The sequence below is a fragment of the Phoca vitulina genome, unplaced genomic scaffold (genome assembly GCF_004348235.1).
Source record: "Phoca vitulina isolate PV1807 unplaced genomic scaffold, GSC_HSeal_1.0 scaffold1, whole genome shotgun sequence".
NCBI classification, from domain to species: domain Eukaryota; kingdom Metazoa; phylum Chordata; class Mammalia; order Carnivora; family Phocidae; genus Phoca; species Phoca vitulina.
The window spans coordinates 29,887,210-29,909,113 of NW_022589704.1; the positions used below are offsets into that span (position 1 = coordinate 29,887,210).

Sequence of the window (21,904 nt, forward strand, 5' to 3'; positions counted from 1 at the left end):
CTCTCAAATAAATAAAACCTTAAAAAAAAAAAAAAAGAAGTTCTTGTAATGCTTAAAAGTCTATGTAGAAAGCCCCAGCTGACTGACAGGTCACCGAAAGGCTGAAGGTAGAGTGACCATCCTCTTCTCCAGGCTAATAACAACATCCTCTCATCAGACATTGATAGTCTGAGACCGTGCCCCCCAAAGCTTTGTTTAGCAGGGCCAGTTCTGCCAAAACAAGGCTCACCTAGAGCCTCACGACATAAACTGAGGGTAGTGCGGCTCTCCTGGTCCAAGCCACGTGGGGGACGCAACCCAGAGCACATGTGGGAGCCACTGATTAGGGCCATGTTGGTGTGGAGACGTGCCAGGGGCTGGGGCTGGTCAGCACCTAGGGATGCTGCCGGGCTACCTCCTCTGCAGGACGCCCACAATTCCAAAAGGGGGCACCGTCATGGGGAGGGTAGGCCTTGACACTGGCGAAGATCATCTCCTTTCCCAGGCTCCCAGAACGGGTCAAGAAGAGCCAGGGTCAGCTCTCCCCGGGAAAACCCATGGTCCAACTTCTGCTCTGTCCACGGAGGTTTCCAGTTCCCAAGTCCTGAGTCTTTCCAGGCCCCTCAAGTGTGAACTGGGTGTTCACATCAGCATCGCCAAGCCTCCACCCAGCCTGTGCCTCTACATTAAGAATGGAAACATTCGCTGAGCAAAGGGGACCAAACAGAGACATGAAATTCCCCCTTCCTTGGTAAAAGAGGCCTGCTTTTAAATGAGGGTAACTCAGCAGTTAGGATCAGAATGCCTGACTCCCCCTGAGATTGACCTGGAGAGGGACAGGCATGATGTCTTTTCCCCTTGCTGGGGGCTCCTCCATACCCAGCATTGAGGGCTGACCCTTACTCCCTGATGGCGGGAGGGGTGGGGTGGGCTGTGCTGGCCTGGGAAGTTTCTCCTGCCTCTCCCAGATTCAGTATGAGAGGTGGGAAAGATCTAAGTAGAGTCCAGACTGGGAAAATACAAAGGAGTGCAGCGACATTCAAAAAAACAGTTGTTTTTGGAAGTAATCCCCAAGTTTCTATACTTAGGCCTCCAAAACCTACATCCCCTTTTGGACGTCTGGTCAATTCCAAGGAAACATCATCTGAAAGAGGGTGTAAAGGGTGTCAAACTTGACAGAAAGGCAGTGCGGGGTGGGGGGTAGGTGTCTGGGCTCTGGAGTCAGACTGTGTCTGTGTCTGAATCGTGGCTCTCCACGATATACACCGTGACCCCGGGGGTGACACCAAGCCTCAGTTTTGTCATCTCTAACGTGGGAGCGACAAAAGGATCCTCCTTCTAGAGATGTTGGAAGGATTAAAATATGGCATTTAGCAGGGTGTCTGGCACAAAGTAATCTCTCAGCTAATGTTTATTAGAATACAGGGGGTCTGGTGACGACTGTCTAGTTAGGAAGTGAGCACCCCCAAACTAAACTTCCCCGTTGGCGGTTGGGTTAGAGAGGTCTTCCAGGAATGGCCTACCTTCGGCTGCTGGGTCCTGGGGTCCTGGATGTGTTCCCAGTCTCTGCCATTTAGGCTATAGGAGACTTTGAACTTGCGCACAAACGCCCTGGCTTCCACGGCAGTGATGCTATCTCCCCCGCGGGCCCCCTGGATGATGATGCCCTTCACCGTCTTGGGCACTCCCAGGTCCACCTGAAGCCACTCCTCGCCCGGCTGGGCCTGAGGGATCCGGGGAAACCAACCCGAGCGGCTGCTGACCAGGCGGGCGGCGCTGGGGCTCCACAGGTACTCCCGAGTGGAGGAGGCCGAGATCTGAGAATCAGGGATGAGGCCCGAGAGCATCCCCAGCATGTTGGAGCAGGGGGCATCTGTGGAGGGGAGGGAGACGCAAGAGCTCGTGGCCGCACCCAGCTTACCGGACAGCACCTCCCCTTACAGTGAGCTGTGAAAGAACCCGACTACCACACGCTGGAAGTCAGCACTGGTTTCTTTGCGTTTCAAGCACCGTGGTTAAGAGCCCAGACTGAGAGCCAGACTGCCTGGGTCCATGTCTGCTTTGTCCCTTACTAGCTGTCTGACCTTAGGCAAATGATTCCACTGCTGTGTCTCCAGGTCTGAAAGAGGGCTAGCGGCAGAACTTACCTCTTAGGGGTTATTGCAAGGACTCCTTCGGTTACTACACAAACGGTCATGGCACAGGGCCTGGCACATCTGAGCATCCCACACTGTTAGCCAAGGACTCTCAAATCCTTGTGGGTGACACCAGGGCCCCCGGAGCCTCCCAGGGCTGTGAGCGCAGCAAAGCTCAGCTGAGCCCTGAGTTGTTTCCTGGATGATTGTTTTCCCAAGCATGGAAACTTTGCTGGGGTCTTTGCTTTCACATGTGTTATCATAGCTTTTTATGACCTTGTGCCCTTTGCACATGCTGTTCCTGCTGCTCCAAATGCTGTTCCCCTCTATCATCATCAGACTAACCTTTACTTAAGTATCACATCCTCAGAAAGGCCATCCCCAAACTTCCAAACAACAGTCAGTTAGGTCCCCCACTCTTTCTCCGAGCCCTCTGTCCTTTTCCTTCATACACGCATCTTAGTTTAAACTATCCAGTACTTGATCTGGTTATGATCTATGCTGCCCACCAGCCTGAAAGTTTCATGTGGTTAGAGACCCCATCTGCTTGTCACTTCCCCTGTCCACTTCCATTCCCAGTGTGGGGCATGTTGCACAGCAGGCCTCCAAGAATACTTGTGTAGCCAATGAGCAGATGCACAGATAAACGGTATCCGGCAAGACGGGGTCTGCAGTCAGGGTGCATTAGCTACTGCTAAACAGAGCTCCAGGTGCAAGTGAGCCTTCTGGAAAGGTCACACCCCCCCTCACCTGTGACCCGGCAGCCGAAGAGCTCCAGCCGCAGGGCAATGCCTGAGTGCCAGGTCTGGGGCCGGATCCTGACGAACCTGGTCAGCAGGGGCGTGTGCAGCTTGTTGAGAACCACCTCTGTTGCGTCGTTGTTGGCTTGGAACACCTGTAGGGTGAGATGAGAAACCACTGTCAAAATCCCTGCTTGCAGTGTGGCCGCTCACCCAGCCTTTGAAGGGGGTGCAAAAGTTCCGTTGAACCTTATTTCCCCTCAAGCTTGTAATAATCAGTGTGTTTGTTGTTTGGGGCTTTTTTAGAAGTACCATGAAAAAAAAATTTAATTTCTCACACTGCTCTAACTTGAAAACAATAACTGGTCTTCACAAAAACTTTTAGAGGAAAGAAAAATGTTGCCTCTGGGCTGAGAGCAAGCAGAAGGCGGCGCCTTAAATCTGGAGCAGAATGGTCATCTTTTAGGGCTAGTGGACCTCATTAGCTTGAACTTGATTCTCCCCCTCCCTCACGGTGCAGGCATATAGGAATATTTGCCAGGTATTTTTATAAAGTGCTTCACAGTTGTTTTGTTAGTTACTTAGAGACCTCCCTGCTCCGTGAATGGGTGAGAGCATGGGGGCGGCGGGGTGGGCAGCACCATCTACTCCTCGGGGCCCTGTGTCAATCAACACTTTCTTGGTTCCCTCTGGTCTTTGTTGGATGTTCAGGGTCGCAGACAGTCTCTCAGAGTCCTGCCCTGGTTTCCTCTCACTGTGATCCCACCCTGTAATGAAATCCATCCCTGTCCCCATCTGACCAGTGCATCTCTTAGGGGAGGAAAGGCTTTTCGGAATAGCTTCTAAGCCAACATGGTAGGAGCAAGTCCTAGTTTACCAGATGGCCCAAATCAATAACTGCCATATGGACCTTATGCTTTCCTGTGCTCTCCATTAAATAATAATTAAAAAAAAAGTAGCTGGCGCAAGTATATGTGAGTTTCTCTTGGTTTCCTTGCTAAGGGCTGGGGGAAAGACCCACTAACCAAGCATCACTTCTAAATCATACCTGTCATAGCTATAACAACCAAGAGACTCTGCAAATCGACTCGAGGGACTAGACACTTCAGCTCATGATTCCTAGAACAGGCCAGGTATGTGGACACTGACAGGGCTGCGACCAGAGGATGGGGAAAAACTGGTCTGTTCCAATACCCCTGAGATAGACACCATGTAAACACAATTACATCTATAATGCCTTGGCAAGTTAAGTATTATTATTTCTGCTTTTTTGATGAGAAAACGGAGGCTCAGGGATGTCCGTCTGGATCCAAAGCCCCTGTGGAGATGGATCGTAGGTTTATGGTTTCCTACGTTGGCTCTCACCTCTTTTAACAAATTCGCAGTGTTTATATTGGTGGCGAGGAGTCTTGGAGTCCTTAAGGTCTCTGAGCCTGGGCTGAATGGAGGTGGGGTTACTCTTCAGGGATGTGTGTTTATAATCCTGACTTGAAAGCTCTGGATAACAGCAATGAGCTGCAAGCCGCTTAGAGCTAATTAACAACGTGGTCCTTTCTTTCCCATGAACTGTAACTAGGAACTCTGCCATTTGGCAACCTTGAACCCTCCATATTTCCCACTTGCTGAGGTCAAAAGTTAGAGTCCTTAAATGGCACACCACTGATGGTGGGGGTGAAGTTAGAGTCCTTAAATAGCACACCACTGATGGTGGGGGTGAAGGGTAAGAGACATTACACCTTTGCAATCAGATCAGGGGAAGTGGCTTGCTTAAGACAGATGGAGCAAAGGAGAGGAGGAAACAGGTTTTCACTGGCCCACCATATTCAGTTTAAACCCCTTATGCCTGGTGCTAAGCGCACCGAAGCCAGGGGAGCTCCCACCCAGCCTGCCCCACTTGCTGCTCCCTGTCCTCACTAGGGAGCCTCCCGCCCATCCTAAGGCCAAGTTCCTTCCTTTGCTGCCTTGCTAACTGCAGGGGGCAAGGGGCAGAACTGCTTGACCACCTATCACTCCCAGGTCTGATCTGGCTCCTTCCTTTCTAGTGACTGGGGACAAAGAGGGGCTAGAAGACAAAACAAGGGAAGAAAGACCAGGCAAACAGGAGGAAAGAGGGTTAGAGTCAGGCACCTGGGGGGAGGCTGATGGAGAGAGGGGCCCAAGCCTCTGTGATCTTAATCTTGGAGAAGGACGACCGAGGGAGGGGACAGGGCCCAGGAAGGCCCCGGCCTGGCCATGCCCGTTCCATGGCTTCTCTGGAGCTTATAAAGAGCTCCTCAGCTCTGAGGCAAGGAATGAAGGCACTGAATCCAAGGGAAAGAGATTAATCAATTCTCTTAGAATTCAGCATGAGGCAGAGGCTTTTGTTTGTTTTTTGTTTTCTTCTGGCAAGGAAGAAGCAAATGCAGCACTTTGCTTATTTGGGGAGGTGCTGTGAGCCATGGGGGGCCGCCACCGGCCCGCGCCCTGAGGATTGTGAGGCTGACTGTGTGTGGCTGCCATCAGGAGATGCGAAGGAGTTCATCCGGGGAGGGGAGCTGGATTTGTCACGTGAATACATAATTGGAGCGTTGAGTGGATTTGAACTTTAACACAGCTGCTAATCCACAGCATATACACCACGCTGGTACCGTTTAGAAACACAGCACGTCTTATGTGTTTTTAATATCCAATTTTATCTTATCTGACCCCTTCATTTCTCAGCCTTGGCAGACAACACTAAGAAACCTTTCTTCCCCCCCCCCCCCCCCCCCCAGTAAGGAAATGACTATGTCTTTGGACTCCCTTTGGGAGGCTGGCACGGGCGTGAGTGTGGCTGTGCGTGGGCATGTGCATGTGCATGCACACGCGTGTGTACCTGTCCGGTGAGGGGGCTGGTCTTCCCACAGAGGCACGCGGTCACAGGCTTTGGGTGAGCCCCCTGCTCTCTGTGTACAGTGACACCTGTCAGAAAGGGAGGCGAGGACACGGTCTCTCTGCTTAGACCACCTACCTGGCTGCCCGCACCACCCCCCCAAGCTTCATTCTGCCTTCCTGTTTTGCTCACTCTGCTCCTACCCTTGCTCGGAACCAAATGAATGCTCATTTAACATGGCCTCGAATTGTCCTTTGGGTTTCTGAGCCTGCTTCCTTCTTGGTTTCTTGTGTGCTCTTGACTTTGCACTCATATCTGCCCCTGCTCTCTGGACCCTTTGCTGACAGAGTACCAGCTTATTTTATTAAACTCTTTATACACTTCTCACCAGAGTGGGGAAAAAACCCCCCAAACACCACTGAACCAGGCACCTGGGGAGACAGGCTGCTGCTGAGCTCATCAGTGTGGGCAAATGTCTCCACCTCCCCCAGGCCCCAATTTCTCCCTCTATTAAATGAGTTGATTTGTCAGGTCCTTTCTGGCCCCCAGATTCTAAGGCTTTCCGTGTAAGAGTTTCCAACTAGAACTGCCCCAGCAGTGCTCATTTTGTAAAGGGCATTTTAATTGTCCAGGGTCCCTTAAAGACTAAGTACTTTGGTGGACGAGGGCTGTGGGTTTTAATACACTTCAAAGAGTGCCCAGGACACACAGTGAGTGCCCCACTCAGAGGGAGAGTATACCTTGTTGATGTTTTCGCTCAATAACAGTCCCAATTATTAATAATGAAAAGTAATGAATAACAACACCCTAGTCCTTACATACTGTCTTTCACCCAATGATATCAAAGTGCAATTTATGAAAATCCATTTTTAATGAAATATTAAGCAGTTTCTATTTCTCCTGACCCAATGGATTTACAAGGTCTCTATTTTTCTCCCTGCATCTTCCTATTTATAGCTGGGAAATGCTATCATATATTATACATCTTTATGACTTTCTCAATGCTTCTGTGGTTTCAGAATCACCCTTCATATGTTTTCTGATCAAATTCTCGGAGATGGATTCTTGGCTTCCAGTCTAGGCATTGCAAGGTAAGGGGTTGTGTGCATGGGAAATGATGCCAGGAAATTGGTTTTATTCCCTATTCCCTGCCGACTCACTGAATCACTATAGGCAAATCAATAATCCTTAGATACCTTGGTTTCTCCTTCAGGAAAATGAAGTCGATAGAGGCTTGCAGACAGACACTAAGGTCTACCAGTCCTCCCTGTTGGCTCCAGCGCCGGCAGAGCACCCAGGACCGATGTTAGAGCGGAAGCCACTAACACATGGGTCTCTGTTCAATGGGGAGGCTTCAAACTGTGAAAGCCATTGACTCCCAAGCCCCAAATTTTCAGGCCATAACTTGACAGTGAGGTGTCCCTGATGCTAAGAAAACTCAGCGGGTCGTCAGCGTATGGTACACGCCGATAAGCATACACCAAATGTGATGATTCACATTATAACATCTGCTTTAAAAGCTGGATGTCACAGATGGTACGCATTTTTGTTAATTTTTAAAAGCAAAATGCTAATATGGTTGCTTTATCACCCAAAAGAAAACCAGAAGTGTGTTCAAGGTGTCTCTAGCTTTCTTAAGAGGTAAGGATAGTGTTGATTGATGTAATTATTAAATTATGTGTGTGTGTGGGTGTGTGTGTGTGTGTTTATGTTGAACACAGACTTCTTCAAATGCATCTCTGCAAACCAAGTTTAAAAAGCAGTTCAGGGCACAAAGTGGTTTGGATAATCCATTTGGTGCCTCGCTGAATTCTGAACATAATCCAACACTTTCCAATTGATTCTTGAGACCTTTGGTTTATTTTCAGAAAGACAGAATCTGAAACCGGCAGCACTTCAAAGATTTTCTGATTTGCACCTCTGGGGGGGAGGGGACATCTGCCAATTAACTTGGCTGCTATCCAACATCCCAGTGTGGTGACTATCTATGTACCCCACCCAGGAAAAGAAAAAAAAATCAACATGTTTTGACCATGCCTATGAGCTCCTCTAATACTATGTAAAATAAAAGAAAATAATACATGTGATCTAATAGGAAACATCTAGGCCGAAAGCATCCCTGATGGCTTTGAGGTCATCTTCTCTCTATTTTTCCACCCCATTTCTTGTCACAGCCACCCGTCCCTGTCGCCCTGTCCTTAAGTCTTCTTGGAAGAATATGCAGTGACTCGGGCGCCTGGGTGGCTCAGTCATTAAGCGTCTGCCTTCGGCTCAGGTCATGATCCCAGGGTCCTGGGATCGAGTCCCACATCGGGCTCCCTGCTCCGCGGGAAGCCTGCTTCTCCCTCTCCCACTCCCCCTGTTTGTGTTCCCTCTCTCGCTGTGTCTCTCTCTGTCAAATAAATAAATAAAATCTTTAAAAAAAAAAGAACATGCAGTGACTCTAGCACTGAGTGTTGGCCTGCCTACCTCGGAGGCCTCTGGGCAGGGGGGGTTTGCCGCCAAGCCCAAGTTCCTCTCCTGTACACCAGTAATCCCTGCCATCAGCATCTAGGTGCCCAGGATGGTGCGGACGCTCCATGTCCGTCACGGTCTTTGAGCTCCTCGGCACAGAGCTGCGGCGCAGGCTCGTGGTGGGAGCTGGCTATATGTAAGCTTCCTCCACCAGGCGGGCCCTTCACCCGACAGATGCAGGCTCTCATTATGTGCACCGCCTCCCATTTGAGTAGGGCTTCGGAATGCAGTCTGCACACGCCTGTCTCTTCATTACCTATGGTGTGACCTACGGTTTATTCCTATTTTGCTGTAAATATCTGAACGTGGCCAGCTCCAGGGACTGCAAAGAAAGCAGGAAATTTTTCAAAGACAATATAGTGCTGGAGCCCTGAGGTAGAAATTGTGCAGGAGACGGTCTTCTTCCTTTTCTTTTTTTTTTTTAAATAAATATTTCTCTCCACTAATAAATGTTTCATTGCATCCAAAGTTCTCCTTTTCGATCTACTTGGCACAAACATTCAAGGAGGAGGAGAACAAAGCAGGTAGAAAAGAGAGGTAGCAGAACAGAGGGCAGAAACTGGGGAAACCAATAGCACATTTTAAAAATTTCTCTCAGAAACAATTGAACTGATTCATCCTTATTGCAGAACCAAATGCCTGTCCTCTCTCCCCCACCCCCTTCCCCGGCATTTTCTCTAAAACCAGCTATTGCGTCCATACATAAAACTAAATTATTAATCAATGGACGCCATCCTGTTTAATTAATTTGTTGCACCAAACAGGCAAGGGGTGGGGGGCAGGGTAGGGGTGCGTTGCACGTGGGGAAAATGATGTTAAGGTAATGGACATTTTTTTTTTTCTTTTTTGTAAATCATGGCCCTGACATTTCTCTCTTAAAACTCCTCCTTAAAGACTATAAAAAAATTCTTTTAAAGCTGCTTTCATTCTAGTGGATGTGGGAACTTAGCCAGACACAGAGTCAGAAGGGCTGTGTCTCATATATATGTGTATACATATACATATATGAGAGAGAGCAGTGGGGGGGAACTTAAGGTAGGGTGAGAATGGGGGTAGGGCAGAGAAAGTTCCCTAACCACCAAATGCTCATTTCTGACCATGATGCCCTCCTGTCTCCTGCCCCTTTACTGAGGGCTGTTTTTGTCATCAAGCAGTTCTGCTGATGCGGAGGAGACAGGAGCAGGAACGTGTCATGGGGTGTAGGGCGGGGGAGGCCGGTGGAGGTGGGTGGGATGTGCACATCCCATCTGTGTGTGCCTTGTGGGACCCGTTAGATTTACTGCGGGATTATGTTACCCCATTGAGACGTAGAGCCCTGGAACATAGCATACTAACAGGATTAGGGTTTCGGGACTGGAGACAGAAAAGCACCAGGGAGGAGAGCAGAGGAGGAGAGGGGAGGGAAGCTCAGGGATTCGGGGCTGGAGGAGGGATGGGACATCAGAACACTGGAAGGGAATGGCCAATGTCCTTCTGTAAAGGTCGGGGGAGAAACACAGATGTTCTCACCGGGTTGGCAGGGTTCTCCATACTGAAAACCTCTTGTGACATCGTCACATTTTTTGAGAAGGCACCTCTAACTTGCAGGTGGGCAGAAGGGGGAGCAAAAGGGTACAGGGAGTAAGGTTCCTGAGCCTATCTGCCATCTGCATTCCTCTTTGGTGCAATCTCAGCCAATCACAGAGCAGGGAAATGGTGATGTGTTCACCCCAGGGCTCATCTAGGAATGCTGGAGTGAGGGCAAAGAGAGTGTTTGCAGCCGAAGCAAGATCACTGTGTCCTTTGACATCCCCTGCTCACTTGCCCTGTCCTACTGGCCTCAGTGCACAGCCGTGAGATGGAAAGCACTGGGAATTTGGCATCGAGGCCGTAGCGCCAGGGAGGCTGGCCTCAGCTCCCAGAGACGATTTGGCACCCATGGGAGTTGGGTGAAGCCAGCCATGGGAGCCTGAGAGAGAAAAGGTTCCAAGCTTATGTATAATGACATTTTCCCTTGGGCTTCCTAAGTGGAGAGGCTAAAGGTCTGAGCTCATCCCATGGCAAATGGATAAGGGACAAACTTAATTACCTAGGGCCCTGGATTCTTCTTAGTTATAACTGAGGGGGGCAGAAAAACTGGGGGATATGAATTTCAAAAGGGCATTGGCTCTCTTTGGAATATATAGAACCCCAGTTTGATGATGCAATCAGATGCATGACTTCTGAAGTCTGATGCCCATTCCCAGCTGACAGCTTGAGTCACTGTTGTAATCTTATATATAGTCAACAAAACTGCAATGAAAAGGATAGGGGAAAACCAGTCATCCACCAGAAGGTAAAAAAAAAAAAAAAAAACAACAAACAAAAACACAGTACTTTTTGGAAACTCTAAGTTATTAATTGGAGGAATAATTGCATCCCTAACAGAAGAATGAAACTGAGAAGGGTAATGTTTATCTGAGGCAGCTTGAGTGCAGGACCCATCAGATGCAGAGAGAGGTCTGGATGACTTATCAGGTCCCTTCCAGACCTATGATTTTAAAAGAGGCAGATAAATATCCCATGGGGCCTTGTTACTTTTTAAATTGATAACTTGCTTCTGCTCAAGAAGAGCTTTGTGGGTCTAATACATTAATTATATCTGCAGAGAGCCTTCCATCTACAGATCCCAAGGTGCCCTGCCAACACAAGCTAGAGCACCATTCTGTTTGGGCAGAGGCGGAAACACTGAAGCACGGAGCTATTAGGAGAAATTTCCAGGGTCACACGATGCATCCTCTAAGAAGATCTGAAAATAGACGCCACATGGTTCTGTTAGCTGACTGACTTGGGGGGTTTGGTTTTCTGACACTGTTCTCTCTCCTCCTAAGTCTCTGATAATTTCGAGGAGGGTTCTAAATTCTCCAATGGCTTTCAAAGTGTTTTGTTTTAATTTAGAAAATAAATATAGGACAGAGAATGTTTTGAAGTGGGGTGTGTATGTGTTTTGAAGGGACGTGGCCAAATCAAACGCGAAGCAACTTCTCTCAGCTCTACATCCTCGGGATTCTAGGAATCCGAACTCCAAACTGATGAGCCGGGCACGCTAATCCATGCTGTCTGAGCACAGCTTTGCCCTTGGGTCTCCACAACGATGGAGGCTCTCCAGGAAAATGCACGCCTCTAGACCCCTAGACTGAAGATCTAGAAAGCCGGCTTCCCTCTGGATGTGAGATGACAGCAAGGCCTGGATCAGATTTCGGGAACATCTTCCTGGAGATCAAAGCCCTGTGACCAGGTGCCTTTCAAGGGGACTCCACAGTTCCCCTGTCCCCGGGGCAAATTACTGTCTCTAAGAGCTTCAATTCCAGTCTTTGAAACTCTGTTCCATTCTGAAGCCAATGAGGTGGTACCTGGAGGTTCTCTGAGCCCCTTGGAGGCCACCACTGCCTTAATGGGATGAGCTTATTTAGCACATTTCTGCCACTCATTACAGGGTAATTCTGAAAACTCTTGGACCTCATCCCTGTCCTCACCCTCCCATCCTCAATCTGGCCATCAAGATATATTTAGCACCTCCACAGACTCTCTCTTTGAGCCCAAATTTCTTCCAAATACATCAGAACAGCCAACAGCACTGTGACTAACAGCAAGGTAACCAGGGCTATGTCAACAAGGAGATGCCCACGTTTACCAAATAAGGGAGAAATGAAGACAAGGCCTTTTGCCTAGACATATAAGGGCAATGGCCTCTGTCCCCCATCCTGACACTAGTCTTGGCCATGTTCCATCCAGTGTACACCCACAGAGCTAGCCATTCAGAGGTGAGCGGGGTCCTGGCCAAGGCCTCGAGCCTCCAGCTACTGCCATTTTTCTCCCTGCCCTTCCTGTGGCTTGTGTGTACATAACTGTGCCCATAATTATAGACACATACGTGAACCTTCTAATACTGTATTTACAACACCATGTCTATGCTAGGGGTGTTATTAATATGGCTGGTGAAACCGAAAGCAGTAGTTTTCTGCTTGTGGTTTCTGAAGATATATATGTGAAGCAATTTGTATAATCTAAGGGAGCACATGGGCTGGATATGGGCTCCATCAGGCGGACAAGCGCTCTGCCTTGTGGTTACGCCATAAATATGCATAAGGAGGGCCCACCCTATAGGAAAATCATAGGTTCCATATTTATGGCATGTGTAATTGGATAAGGGTTTGGGGATGTGTGGCCTGTGTAAATGGGCCGTGTTTTGCCAGGAGGATGCTTGCAATACCCCCCACGATAGTCAAATGCCTCCGTCAGCGGCAACCTCACCATGACCTGTTAGGTAGAAAGAGATGAAGAAGAGGCTGCTCACAGGCTGGGGGAAGCTGGAAAAGAGCTCCTTAGTCTTCCTCACTTCCTGGCCACAAGAAGTCATTCCCCCGTAGGCCCAGGCTTTGCCTCAGCCCAGCCTGGGTCCACGGCGTAAACCCTGTATTGCAAGGAAACAGCATAGCCATCGCCCACCACCTTCAGCACTCATTAATCTTGTTTTTCTCCGATTTCCCCAATTCCCTGGTCTTTGGTACATAGCACTGGTGTTGACAGTGACCAGGGAATTGAAATCAAGTTCCCGCATTTCTGCCCCAAACATCACCATCCCCTCTTCACACCCTGTGCACGGATTTGCATCTGCAAACCCTCCCCCTGCACCGCAGAGCGGAGCACGCGGCCGCCTCTACCTCTGCTCTGCTTTGCTCACAGGTCCTGCTGTCTGAATGGTGCTTGCAAGCCCACCACCTAGCCCCAGTTAGCTTGGCACGGCGCCCACCCGCCGGTGGCTACAGAGAGAAGCTCAGTGGTAGCGGCCGTTATAGACGCGGCACGGACGAAGCCTCTCCCCGCCCCTCCCCTGCCCCCAACTCCCCTCCTTAGCCACCTCCCCTTCGTGGCAGCAAATCAAACTGCAGCAGACCTGACAAATCTATTCGGCACGGTTCACTCAACTATTTCCACCGGAGCGGAGATCACCCCCGGAGGGGCGGAAGGGCAGGTCTCCCTCGTCGCCCACCGCACCCGCAGTGGGGCAAGGCAGCGAGGGGAGGGGCCAACGCCTAATTGGCAGGCCTTACGGTTCTCCTGCCTCCTTCTAGGTAGTCAGAGAATGAATATCTAATGGGGGAGAGAAAGGGTTTTTTCCTCTGCCCAGTGCTTTTTATGCGGGCAGGACTGATTCACTAAAAAGCCAAACAACGACAACAAAACAAAAATGAAATTACCCTTTGGCTCCTGCGGAAAGAAATCTAGCCAAGGGTGAGAAGGGGAGGTGAAAGAGAGGGAGAGAGAGAGAATGATATATCCAATATGAAAAAGTTGAGAATGATTCCAAAGGAGCCCAGCAAGCTAAATTCAGTTCCCAGGAATATCTTCCCTGCAGAACGAATACCAGGGATAAAGCCAGGGAGGACAGCATTCTGTCAAAATGTGCAGTGCTAAGGTATTTCCAAAAGCAGATTTCCTACAAATAGTGTTTTAAATAGCATCCCAGTCCATCTGCGTGCTTTTAAAATCAGCTTATGCTACAGGATCCCTCTGGCCAGTGCTGCTTAGTCATTGAGCCTGCACAGGGAGGCAGTCAGGTGAGCCTCCTTCTTCTCCCCCAGGACCCACTCCTACTCAGCGCTGGCCCTCGCCTGCCTGGCTGAGCTGTCAGCTTCTACCAGTTTCGTACTGAAAAGGGTGGGTGAGGAGAGAAGGCATGGGAAAGTGTCAGGGGGATGAGTTTTCAATTAGCAATAATCGCGCCTCGGATAAACCTCATCGGCTACGATACTGCCACTGCGCCAAGCTCGTCAGGGGGATGAGGACTCAGTCCCTTGCCCAGAGCATCCAGGGCCAACTCAGCCTTGCCCTTTCCAAGCGATATTTGCAACTGAAACAAAAGAAGTCAAGGAGAAGCCAGACCTGGTTGACCATGTCAAGGTGGGGAGGTCTTTTAACTGCTAAATACCTCACTTTCTTGGTCTGTGAAATGAAGAAATTGTGTGTATGTGTGTGTGTGTGAGAGAGACAGAGACAGAGAGAGAGAGAGATACCTGGTAATATCCAGAAGCTGTGATTTCCAGATGAATGGTGCCATGTTACTATGGCGATTTTAGTAATAATAATAAAAAAAAAAATCCACTGCTTTAAAAACTCACACTTCCTGAGTGAATCAGTGCCGACATCACAGTTCTGCACCTTCTCCGTCCAACATTTCCAGTCTCGGCAGCGAGGGCAAGCAACCTCGGGGCAGTGGCAGGAGCCGAGGAGGCCATGTTTGGAAAAGATCTCTGGCCTCTCTTGGGTTGGTCACATGCGTCCCGTTTTGATAATTCGCAGCTCGACAGGCCAGGGGCCCTGGCAGAAAGGGAGCACGAAAGGGGAGAGTCCCTTTGCCTGTCCCCGCTTCCATTCAGGGAAGGATGGGCACTGTCCTCCCAGAGCGGAGAGCCAACGCATGACAGAGATCGTCCCCTGCCCGGGCGAGACCACCAGCCGTTCCCAATGAGCCCCGCATGTGCCGAGCGCACCCCATAACCAGGATTGGCGGAGCCGGCCCCAGGCCTGCTCACCGCCAGGATGCCGCGTGTCCTACGAAAGCCAAGCGCCCCACATTCATCCATGTGTACAACAGAAGCCCTGCGTCACCCGCACGGACACACCTCCGAGGACCACAGACACTGAGGGCACCAGCCGGCAGAGTTCAATGCCTTGCTGCCAAGCATGATTGCCAGTTCAGATCCCATCCCCGACAAACTGAATTTCTCCTCATTATTTATTGTCCTCTTTCTTCTTCAGGACATTGTGATTTCCTCCCAGGATTTGTGCCCTTTCATTTCTAGACCTCGGTAACTCCTGAACCACAGTTTCATGTGGTTTTGTGATTGTTAACCCAGCATGTGGAAGGGACTCAGGCCATAAATGCTCAATGAATCCTGTACGGGCAGGCGCGGACTGGGGACACATTTTCTCCTTCATTTGCAGTCAGAGAGCACTCTGCAAGCTCGCGCTCGCTCGCTCGCTCGCTCGCTCTGCAATGCCACACGCCACAGAAGCCAGGCTGTCGGAGAAACTGTGTTTTCCAATCGCTTTAGCATAAGAAAGAATATTTTCAGGGCCACCGCCTCCCATGCCTCCATCAATTATTCGAGCCTCACCGAACAAGGCCTCCTCCCCTCTGTGGGGTCGCCTGGCAGCTCCTCCCGTCCCCAGACTCCCGCACACCCCAACGCCCCAACGTGCCTGCGAGGCGGGGAGGGAAATGGGTTTACCTTGTGGTTTTTGCCATGCCGGTACACCATCCAGTCTTCCCCGTTAGTGCTGACCTCCAGCTTGTAGGATTTGACATAGTAGCCATTCTGCGTTTCCCTGGAAATCGCTCCCTGCGTTGCAATGGCTGTGAGCATGGTTAGAAAGCGCAGGTCCACCTGAGGAAGAGGGGAGGAGGAATAAGGGACCCACGGCTCCTGACAGGAGGGCAGCAACCTCTTGCTTTTCCTTCCAAGGACAGAACTGTCGTACTTAGCTTACGACTCGTGTCTGTGATCCACCAGAATCAGAGGGATCAGTACCAGTCTGCAATTCCAGACTGGATGGTCAAACTCAACTTATCTGGCCCTAAATTGGACACCTTTGAAATTGTACCTGGATGATTGTTCTTTTTTTCTCTTTTTTTGCAAATTTGAACGGACAGTATTCAGTTTATCTTAAAGGGATCCTCGAACATCTAGAACTGTGACCTCTTCTTTTTGAACTACAGCCTGCCCTGCATAGTAAAAGCAGATGCTGTTTAAAGAAACAATGGCTAAATCCACTCCACCCCACTCCAGTCCAGTCCAAGCCAATTCACTTATGATGCCCTAGTTGCAACGTCTCAGCTCAGGGCTGCCTCGCCTCCCCTCCCCTCGGTCCCTCACTCCATTGTGTATTTAGTCCCTCAGGTCACTAAAGGGTCAAAGGGCATCCAGAGTCTGCCCAAGCAATTAGGCTTATGCACCAAGTCCCGACCTTTGGCTCGATGAGGAAGATGACCCACATTTTAAGGCACCTCTCTTCCCACAACACCAAACCCATTTGGAAATTGCTGGATGTCATTCCTTTGCTGGCCGCAGTGTTTCTTAACGGCAACCTCTGTGTGATCAAAATTTAGCCAGCGCTCACTGGCCAAATTTGATTCAGGAAGCATTTATTGGTACTTGATATGTGCTCGGCGTATTACGCAATTCAAAAGAAGCATGCCGTACTGTATGTGCACACGATAACAGCTGGAGGCCATACGAGAAAGCTTAGGGTTGAGGACCAAAAATAAGAAGTAGAATCTGTGGAACACTGATTATAAAAGAGAACGTTCTGGAAGCTTTGCAGGAAGGATGAGAAGGGTTTTTGGAGCAGCAGAGAAGAGATAGTGACAAATGGCCTTAGGGTTGTGCTGTTAGGACCTCTGTGGACTCCCTGGAAGTTTCTAAGTGGTACTTGTCCCTGTCCTGTTGTCTGCTCTGCCATGTCCTTCTCAGAGCAGAGGTCATCGGGTCACATCAGAACTAGGACCGGCTTGTCAATGGGTCACAAGGCTGTCCGATGTGTGTCATAAAAGCAGTCATTGCCCTAGCGTGGACCTAGCAGCTCGCTCTTCCCCGGAGATGAGAACCGGACCAGTCTATAGTTTTGGGGGGGGGGTTATTCAACATACACTGCAAGTCTTATTCAGAACGAAAGCAAACAATAGTCTGAATAGACGCTGCAGAGCATCTGGGCAACTAGAGCTTCATTCCCGGTAGTGACATTTTCCCATGTGTTCTTCTGATAGCTATGTGAAAAACCTTCCTGGCAGGGCTCCCTCCAAACAGCAAAGATCATGAGAAGCTGCCATGCTCAGCTAGCAACTCAACAAGTCTGCCCTCAGGAAAAAGCCCTCCCCCGACCACGTCTCTGATGCCTCCCTGTGCCAAGAATGAGGAAGATCTGGAACTGTTTATAGAATGTTCCTTGGATATCTATACTAAGAGGCAAACAGCACCCAGGCCAAACAACTTCTCCAAGGCCTGGTAATCTTCACAAGGGGTGGCAGTATCTGTCTTATCATCATTTTATCCCAGCAGTTAGCACAGCGCCTGGCTGAGTCTATTTGTGCCTGGTACATGTGGGTGTTTGGATGGATGAATGAATGGAGCTCTCGAGTATGCTGTGTTTATTTTCTTTGTGTCCTCTGTCCACTCCAGCCGAGCCACCTCCCTCGCCCACCGGTACACTCCCACTCGGCACACCCTCTGGTATCGGAGTAAGTACCTGGAGGTACTCCTTGCTGGAATCCAAGTTGGGGGTCCAGCCATTGTCATCGCCATGGAGCCGGCTTTGTTGAGGTGTCCACCTTTCGTCAGAGTAGGTAGATGAGGCACTAATCTGTTCATTAGCAATCCGGCCAGATTCCATTCCCAGAGGCACATTGCACTGGAAGTCTGGGGAAGGGAGAGAGTCAAAGGCAGAGTTATGTCTCTTAACCTCAAACTCCTGGGACCCCCAAAATGTTGCTGCCTTCTAGGGACAAGTCCTTGCAGAACTCCCTCATCTTAAAGACCTAATTATACACTCACATTTTGAAAACAACTCTGCCAAGTCATAGAGCTTGACAACCCCTCTGGGTCTGAAAGAAACTAAATTGGATCTAAAAGAAGTCAGGCTGTGGGTAAATAAGAATCATCATACAAATTAAAAATACAATCTAAAGCATAAGAACTGTTGGTGCTGCAGGCGACGGATGCTCACAGACGCCAGATGCACCGTTATTGAAATACAGGTAAACGTGTGATAGACTCGTGGCAATCTGGGTGGGCTGATACATCGTGGGAAGCCCGCTTTCTTCTTCATAAACACCCAGGAGGCACTTCTGCTTCTCTCTTTCACTCAACTGTCTCGAGTTCTGGCACAGAAGACCGACATTACAGAGCAGTGAATACCCGTCTTTGGGACATCTCTCCCTGAGCACGGGCACATCACTCTCTTCCCCTGTGCCACGTGCCTCGGCAAATGGACCCGGAAGTCACTGACTCTGGCTACGCACCATTAGTTCGACTGCTGTCCTTCCCACGGATACTGCAGACACTGGTCAGTACCTGCGTGTGCAGGCGTCTGACAGAGACTAGCAATTTTCTCGGGTATCAAACCCATTCTTGAGCTCCGTGACTGCGCTGGCCATTTGCAGCACTTGGTGCAAATGTGTAATACTGTTTTCCTGTCACCCAATCTTCATGAGCTCTTTGAAGAAGAACAAAAGCAAAACCCAGAAGAAGACCCATCGCCTTTCCAGTAGGCCAGGCTGCCATGTCTGTGGGTATGCACATGGTAAGCTGTCTATAAGCATGGCAAGATTTCCCCGGCTCCAATCCTCCCTAAAGTATTTCTTTGGGACTTAAAGTTCTCACTAGGGTCTCTAAGTATAAATGGCAGCACATCTGAAGCATGTGTCCTAGAGGAGCTGATCTGAAGATGTAGTTCAGAGTAGATGTGGATGGAAGCAGGAGACTCAGGATGGGCATTTCCAGGACAGCTGGGGTCGGAGCTACACTTTAGGCTTTGCACAGTACCTGGCACACGGTAGAAGCTTGGAAACTGTGTATACTGAAGCATGACGTGGAAGTCCAAGCATATACCAGTCTAGTGAGAGAAACTCTATCCAGGGCCAGAGATGTTCAATGTAAAATACATATATGAAGGAGGTTTACAAATTGTTCAGTTTTCTGACAATGGCCGCTGAGACTTAGAGAGGGAGAGAAGACTCAAAAAATGTTAGCCCAGGGTGGGGACTCTATGTAGATATCCTAACTCACCTCTCTTTCATTCACAGATGAGAAAACTGAAGTGGGAGATGGTCCTGTGACTTACCCGGGGAATAACTAATTCTTGGTGCACATACTTACTTTCTAGAGAAATGAGTACTTGGCCCACATGGGTTCGACTCTTATTAATCTCTGCCTAGCAAGAGGATATAGCCCCCATTCCCGGAATTCAGAGGTTACTAAGAATTCTGGAGAATTTCCCTCTCCTCCCAAAGGCCAGCCTCTTTCCACCGTATATCTCATAGCCCTGATGGAAGGACAGGACAGAGGTTCCCAACTCGCCAACTCACTCTCTGGCGGCTCTTGGTGAACCAGGTAGTAGCGTGCAGAGAAGCCATCCTTGGCCACCGCCATGTCCGTGTGAAAGGTCAGGGAGAGGATCCCTGTCGACGAGCGGAGTTCAGAGGGTGTTTTGGTCCCACAGTACTTGCCAATCAGAGGGCCAACTGGACAGGCAGGACAAAGACAGGTCAGTAGAAATGGAAATGTCAAACACCATTTTCAATACATTCACCCTTGCCACAATCACCAAGTCGCTCCACAGAGCACCCTTCGGGTATGCCTTGGCATAAAAGAATGACCAAAGATAGGTTTTAAGAACAATGTCTAATATTTTTCCTGTACATTAAAAAGTACAATTGACCCTTGAACAACACAGGTTTGAAGTGCATGGACCTACTTACACATGGATTTTTTTTTTGACAAATACAGTACTGTAAATGTATTGTCTCTTCCTTATGATTTTCTTAATACCACTTTCTTTTCTCGAGGTTATTTTATTGTAAGAATACAGTATATAATACATATAACATACGTAATATATGTTCATGGACTATTTATACTATTGGTCGGGCTTCCGGTCAACAGTAGGCTATTAGTAGTTAAGTTCTGGGGAGTCAGAAATCATGTGTGGGTTTTCGACTGCATGGGCAACTGGCCCTCTTAGTCCCCGCGTTGTTCAAGGGGCAACTGTACTTTTTTCCCTGTTCAAGGGGCAACTGTGTTTTCCCTGACCTGGCCTCATTTTCTTCTCTCGCTCTGTTCTGGGGACGGGCGGGAAAGCTATCATGATAATGCCCGTCTTACAGAAAAATGAACTGAGGTTCGGGAAGGTCACATGACTGTTCCACGTTCACACGGCTAGGAAATAACAGAGCTGAGACTCACACCCAAGTTTTCGGACTTAGTCTTATGCTCTTCTCAGGAAATGAAACTGCTTAGTCATCAAGCCTCCCTCACGGGGCAAAACGCTGAGGCTGACTACGAAAGTGAACGATTGGTTTTCTCACCAATACTGACTATAAAGACCTACGCTGGTCTCCACCTGAGAAGTACCAGTTCCACTGGGCCTTGGGTGATACACCTTTTTGACATCTATGACTGTTCTAATAATAGTAAAGTCATAGTAATAATAATGATGATGAAAGCAGCTTATTTATACGGATAGGACACAGGGTTTAAGTGAGCTGACCAGGATTGCAGAGCTGCCTTATAGCAGACCCAGGATCCAGACTTAGTCAGTCTGGCTCTAGCATCCTATTTGGGCAGAGAGGGTGGTCACGGAGTCACTTTCCACGGAAATCCTGACAACCTGGGGCAGAAAAGAACATTACCCATAGGCTTTCTCATCTTCAACCAAGTATCTACTCAGTCTCCTCCTATCCTTCTCCAAAGAAATATTTCCAAGAAAGGAAACTGCCTTTCTGCAATTTCTCTGAAATCATCCTTGGTGAAGAATAAGAAAGAAAGTCATCATGGGTCATACACAAACCCTAAGGAGCTTTGAAGTCTTTGTTCTCTCTTTTTATTGTTACCAAAGCAATTCATAGGCAAAGATGAAGCTACTGAGAAGGGCCTCGTCACGGCGACATCACTCACCATGCGGAATGCCGTCCCAGATGTCCAGCCAATCGTATTTGCAGTCTCCTTCTCCCACCTGCAAAGGGTCGTGCTCCAGGTCAAAGGTCAGGAACTGCAGGATGATCTCCATCTTGGGTTTGGCCAGGATGGTAAAGGTGCAGTCCAAGTTGTGTGGGTACTTCTCGGGAAATCCAGGGGATTCAATGGTCCCGTTGGGGCTTGTGAAGTTTTTGGAACAATCTTCGGAGCCTGTGTGTAAAAGAGAACTGTAGCATTACGGAAAGAGAAGAAGATGCCTTTCTTTGCTGCCTTTGTCACACAGGTTAGTTAAATGTTTGAGCCCCGATCCCCCTCCTCATAAGGTTTTTGTTTCCACTGGAGTGGCCCTTGAAGCAACATACTCTTCACATCCACGTCTCAAGCCTTTAAGCCAGACTCCCTTTAGGAGAGAAATTAGGGGAGGAGAGATGGCGTGCTCTACATAATAGAGGATGAGCAGCAATTGAGGAGTTGGGGAGTAGAGGGGGGTCAGAAAGAAGTGTGTGTGTGAGATTCAGAGAGAGAGAGAAAGGGAGAAAGAGAGAGATTCTCTTGAAAAGAGGAACAGAGTCTTCTTTCTCAATTACTCAGCTGCTTGCTCCAGAAATGTAAGTTATTTCAATCCTTAAGGAAGGCTTGCTGATTGCCAGCAGGGAAAACAATGTTACCCCTTATTTATTGCTGACCTCAACACTAGCCCCTATTGTACCAGAGCCAACTAAGTGCCCCCTTCTCCCTCCAAGATCCAAGGTGCCTCAGGGGAGGGGCAAAGGGGAGCTTGGGTCTCATTCATGTCATGACTATATTAAAACGAGCTGCTCTGTAGTGGCCAGACAATTAACAATCGACTTTTGTAGCTGGTGGATCACAGCAGGGCGTTGGGGATGTTAAGGGCCGCTGCAGCAGCAACTTTGGAAAAAGGCGGCAGTGTCTTAACATTTGGAAGGCTTCTGGTCCCTTTGTGGTGGGGAT

At 49.1% G+C, this 21,904-nt stretch overlaps 1 protein-coding gene and 1 pseudogene across 4 annotated transcripts in view; both read right to left on the reverse strand.

Annotated features, from left to right (window-relative positions):
• Positions 1-21,904, reverse strand: part of NRP2 (neuropilin 2) — a 115,027-nt gene that overhangs the window by 53,320 nt on the left and 39,803 nt on the right. For all 4 annotated transcript variants that reach the window (XM_032403885.1, XM_032403876.1, XM_032403894.1 and 1 more), the window contains exons 4-9: positions 20,912-21,142; positions 19,324-19,479; positions 17,487-17,656; positions 15,473-15,628; positions 2,865-3,009; positions 1,503-1,852 (exon numbers count right to left, since the gene is read on the reverse strand). In XM_032403885.1, the coding sequence (XP_032259776.1) occupies positions 1,503-1,852; positions 2,865-3,009; positions 15,473-15,628; positions 17,487-17,656; positions 19,324-19,479; positions 20,912-21,142 (1,208 nt within the window). The remainder of the gene's footprint in view (positions 1-1,502; positions 1,853-2,864; positions 3,010-15,472; positions 15,629-17,486; positions 17,657-19,323; positions 19,480-20,911; positions 21,143-21,904) is intronic.
• Positions 13,861-14,009, reverse strand: LOC116638409 (annotated as a pseudogene).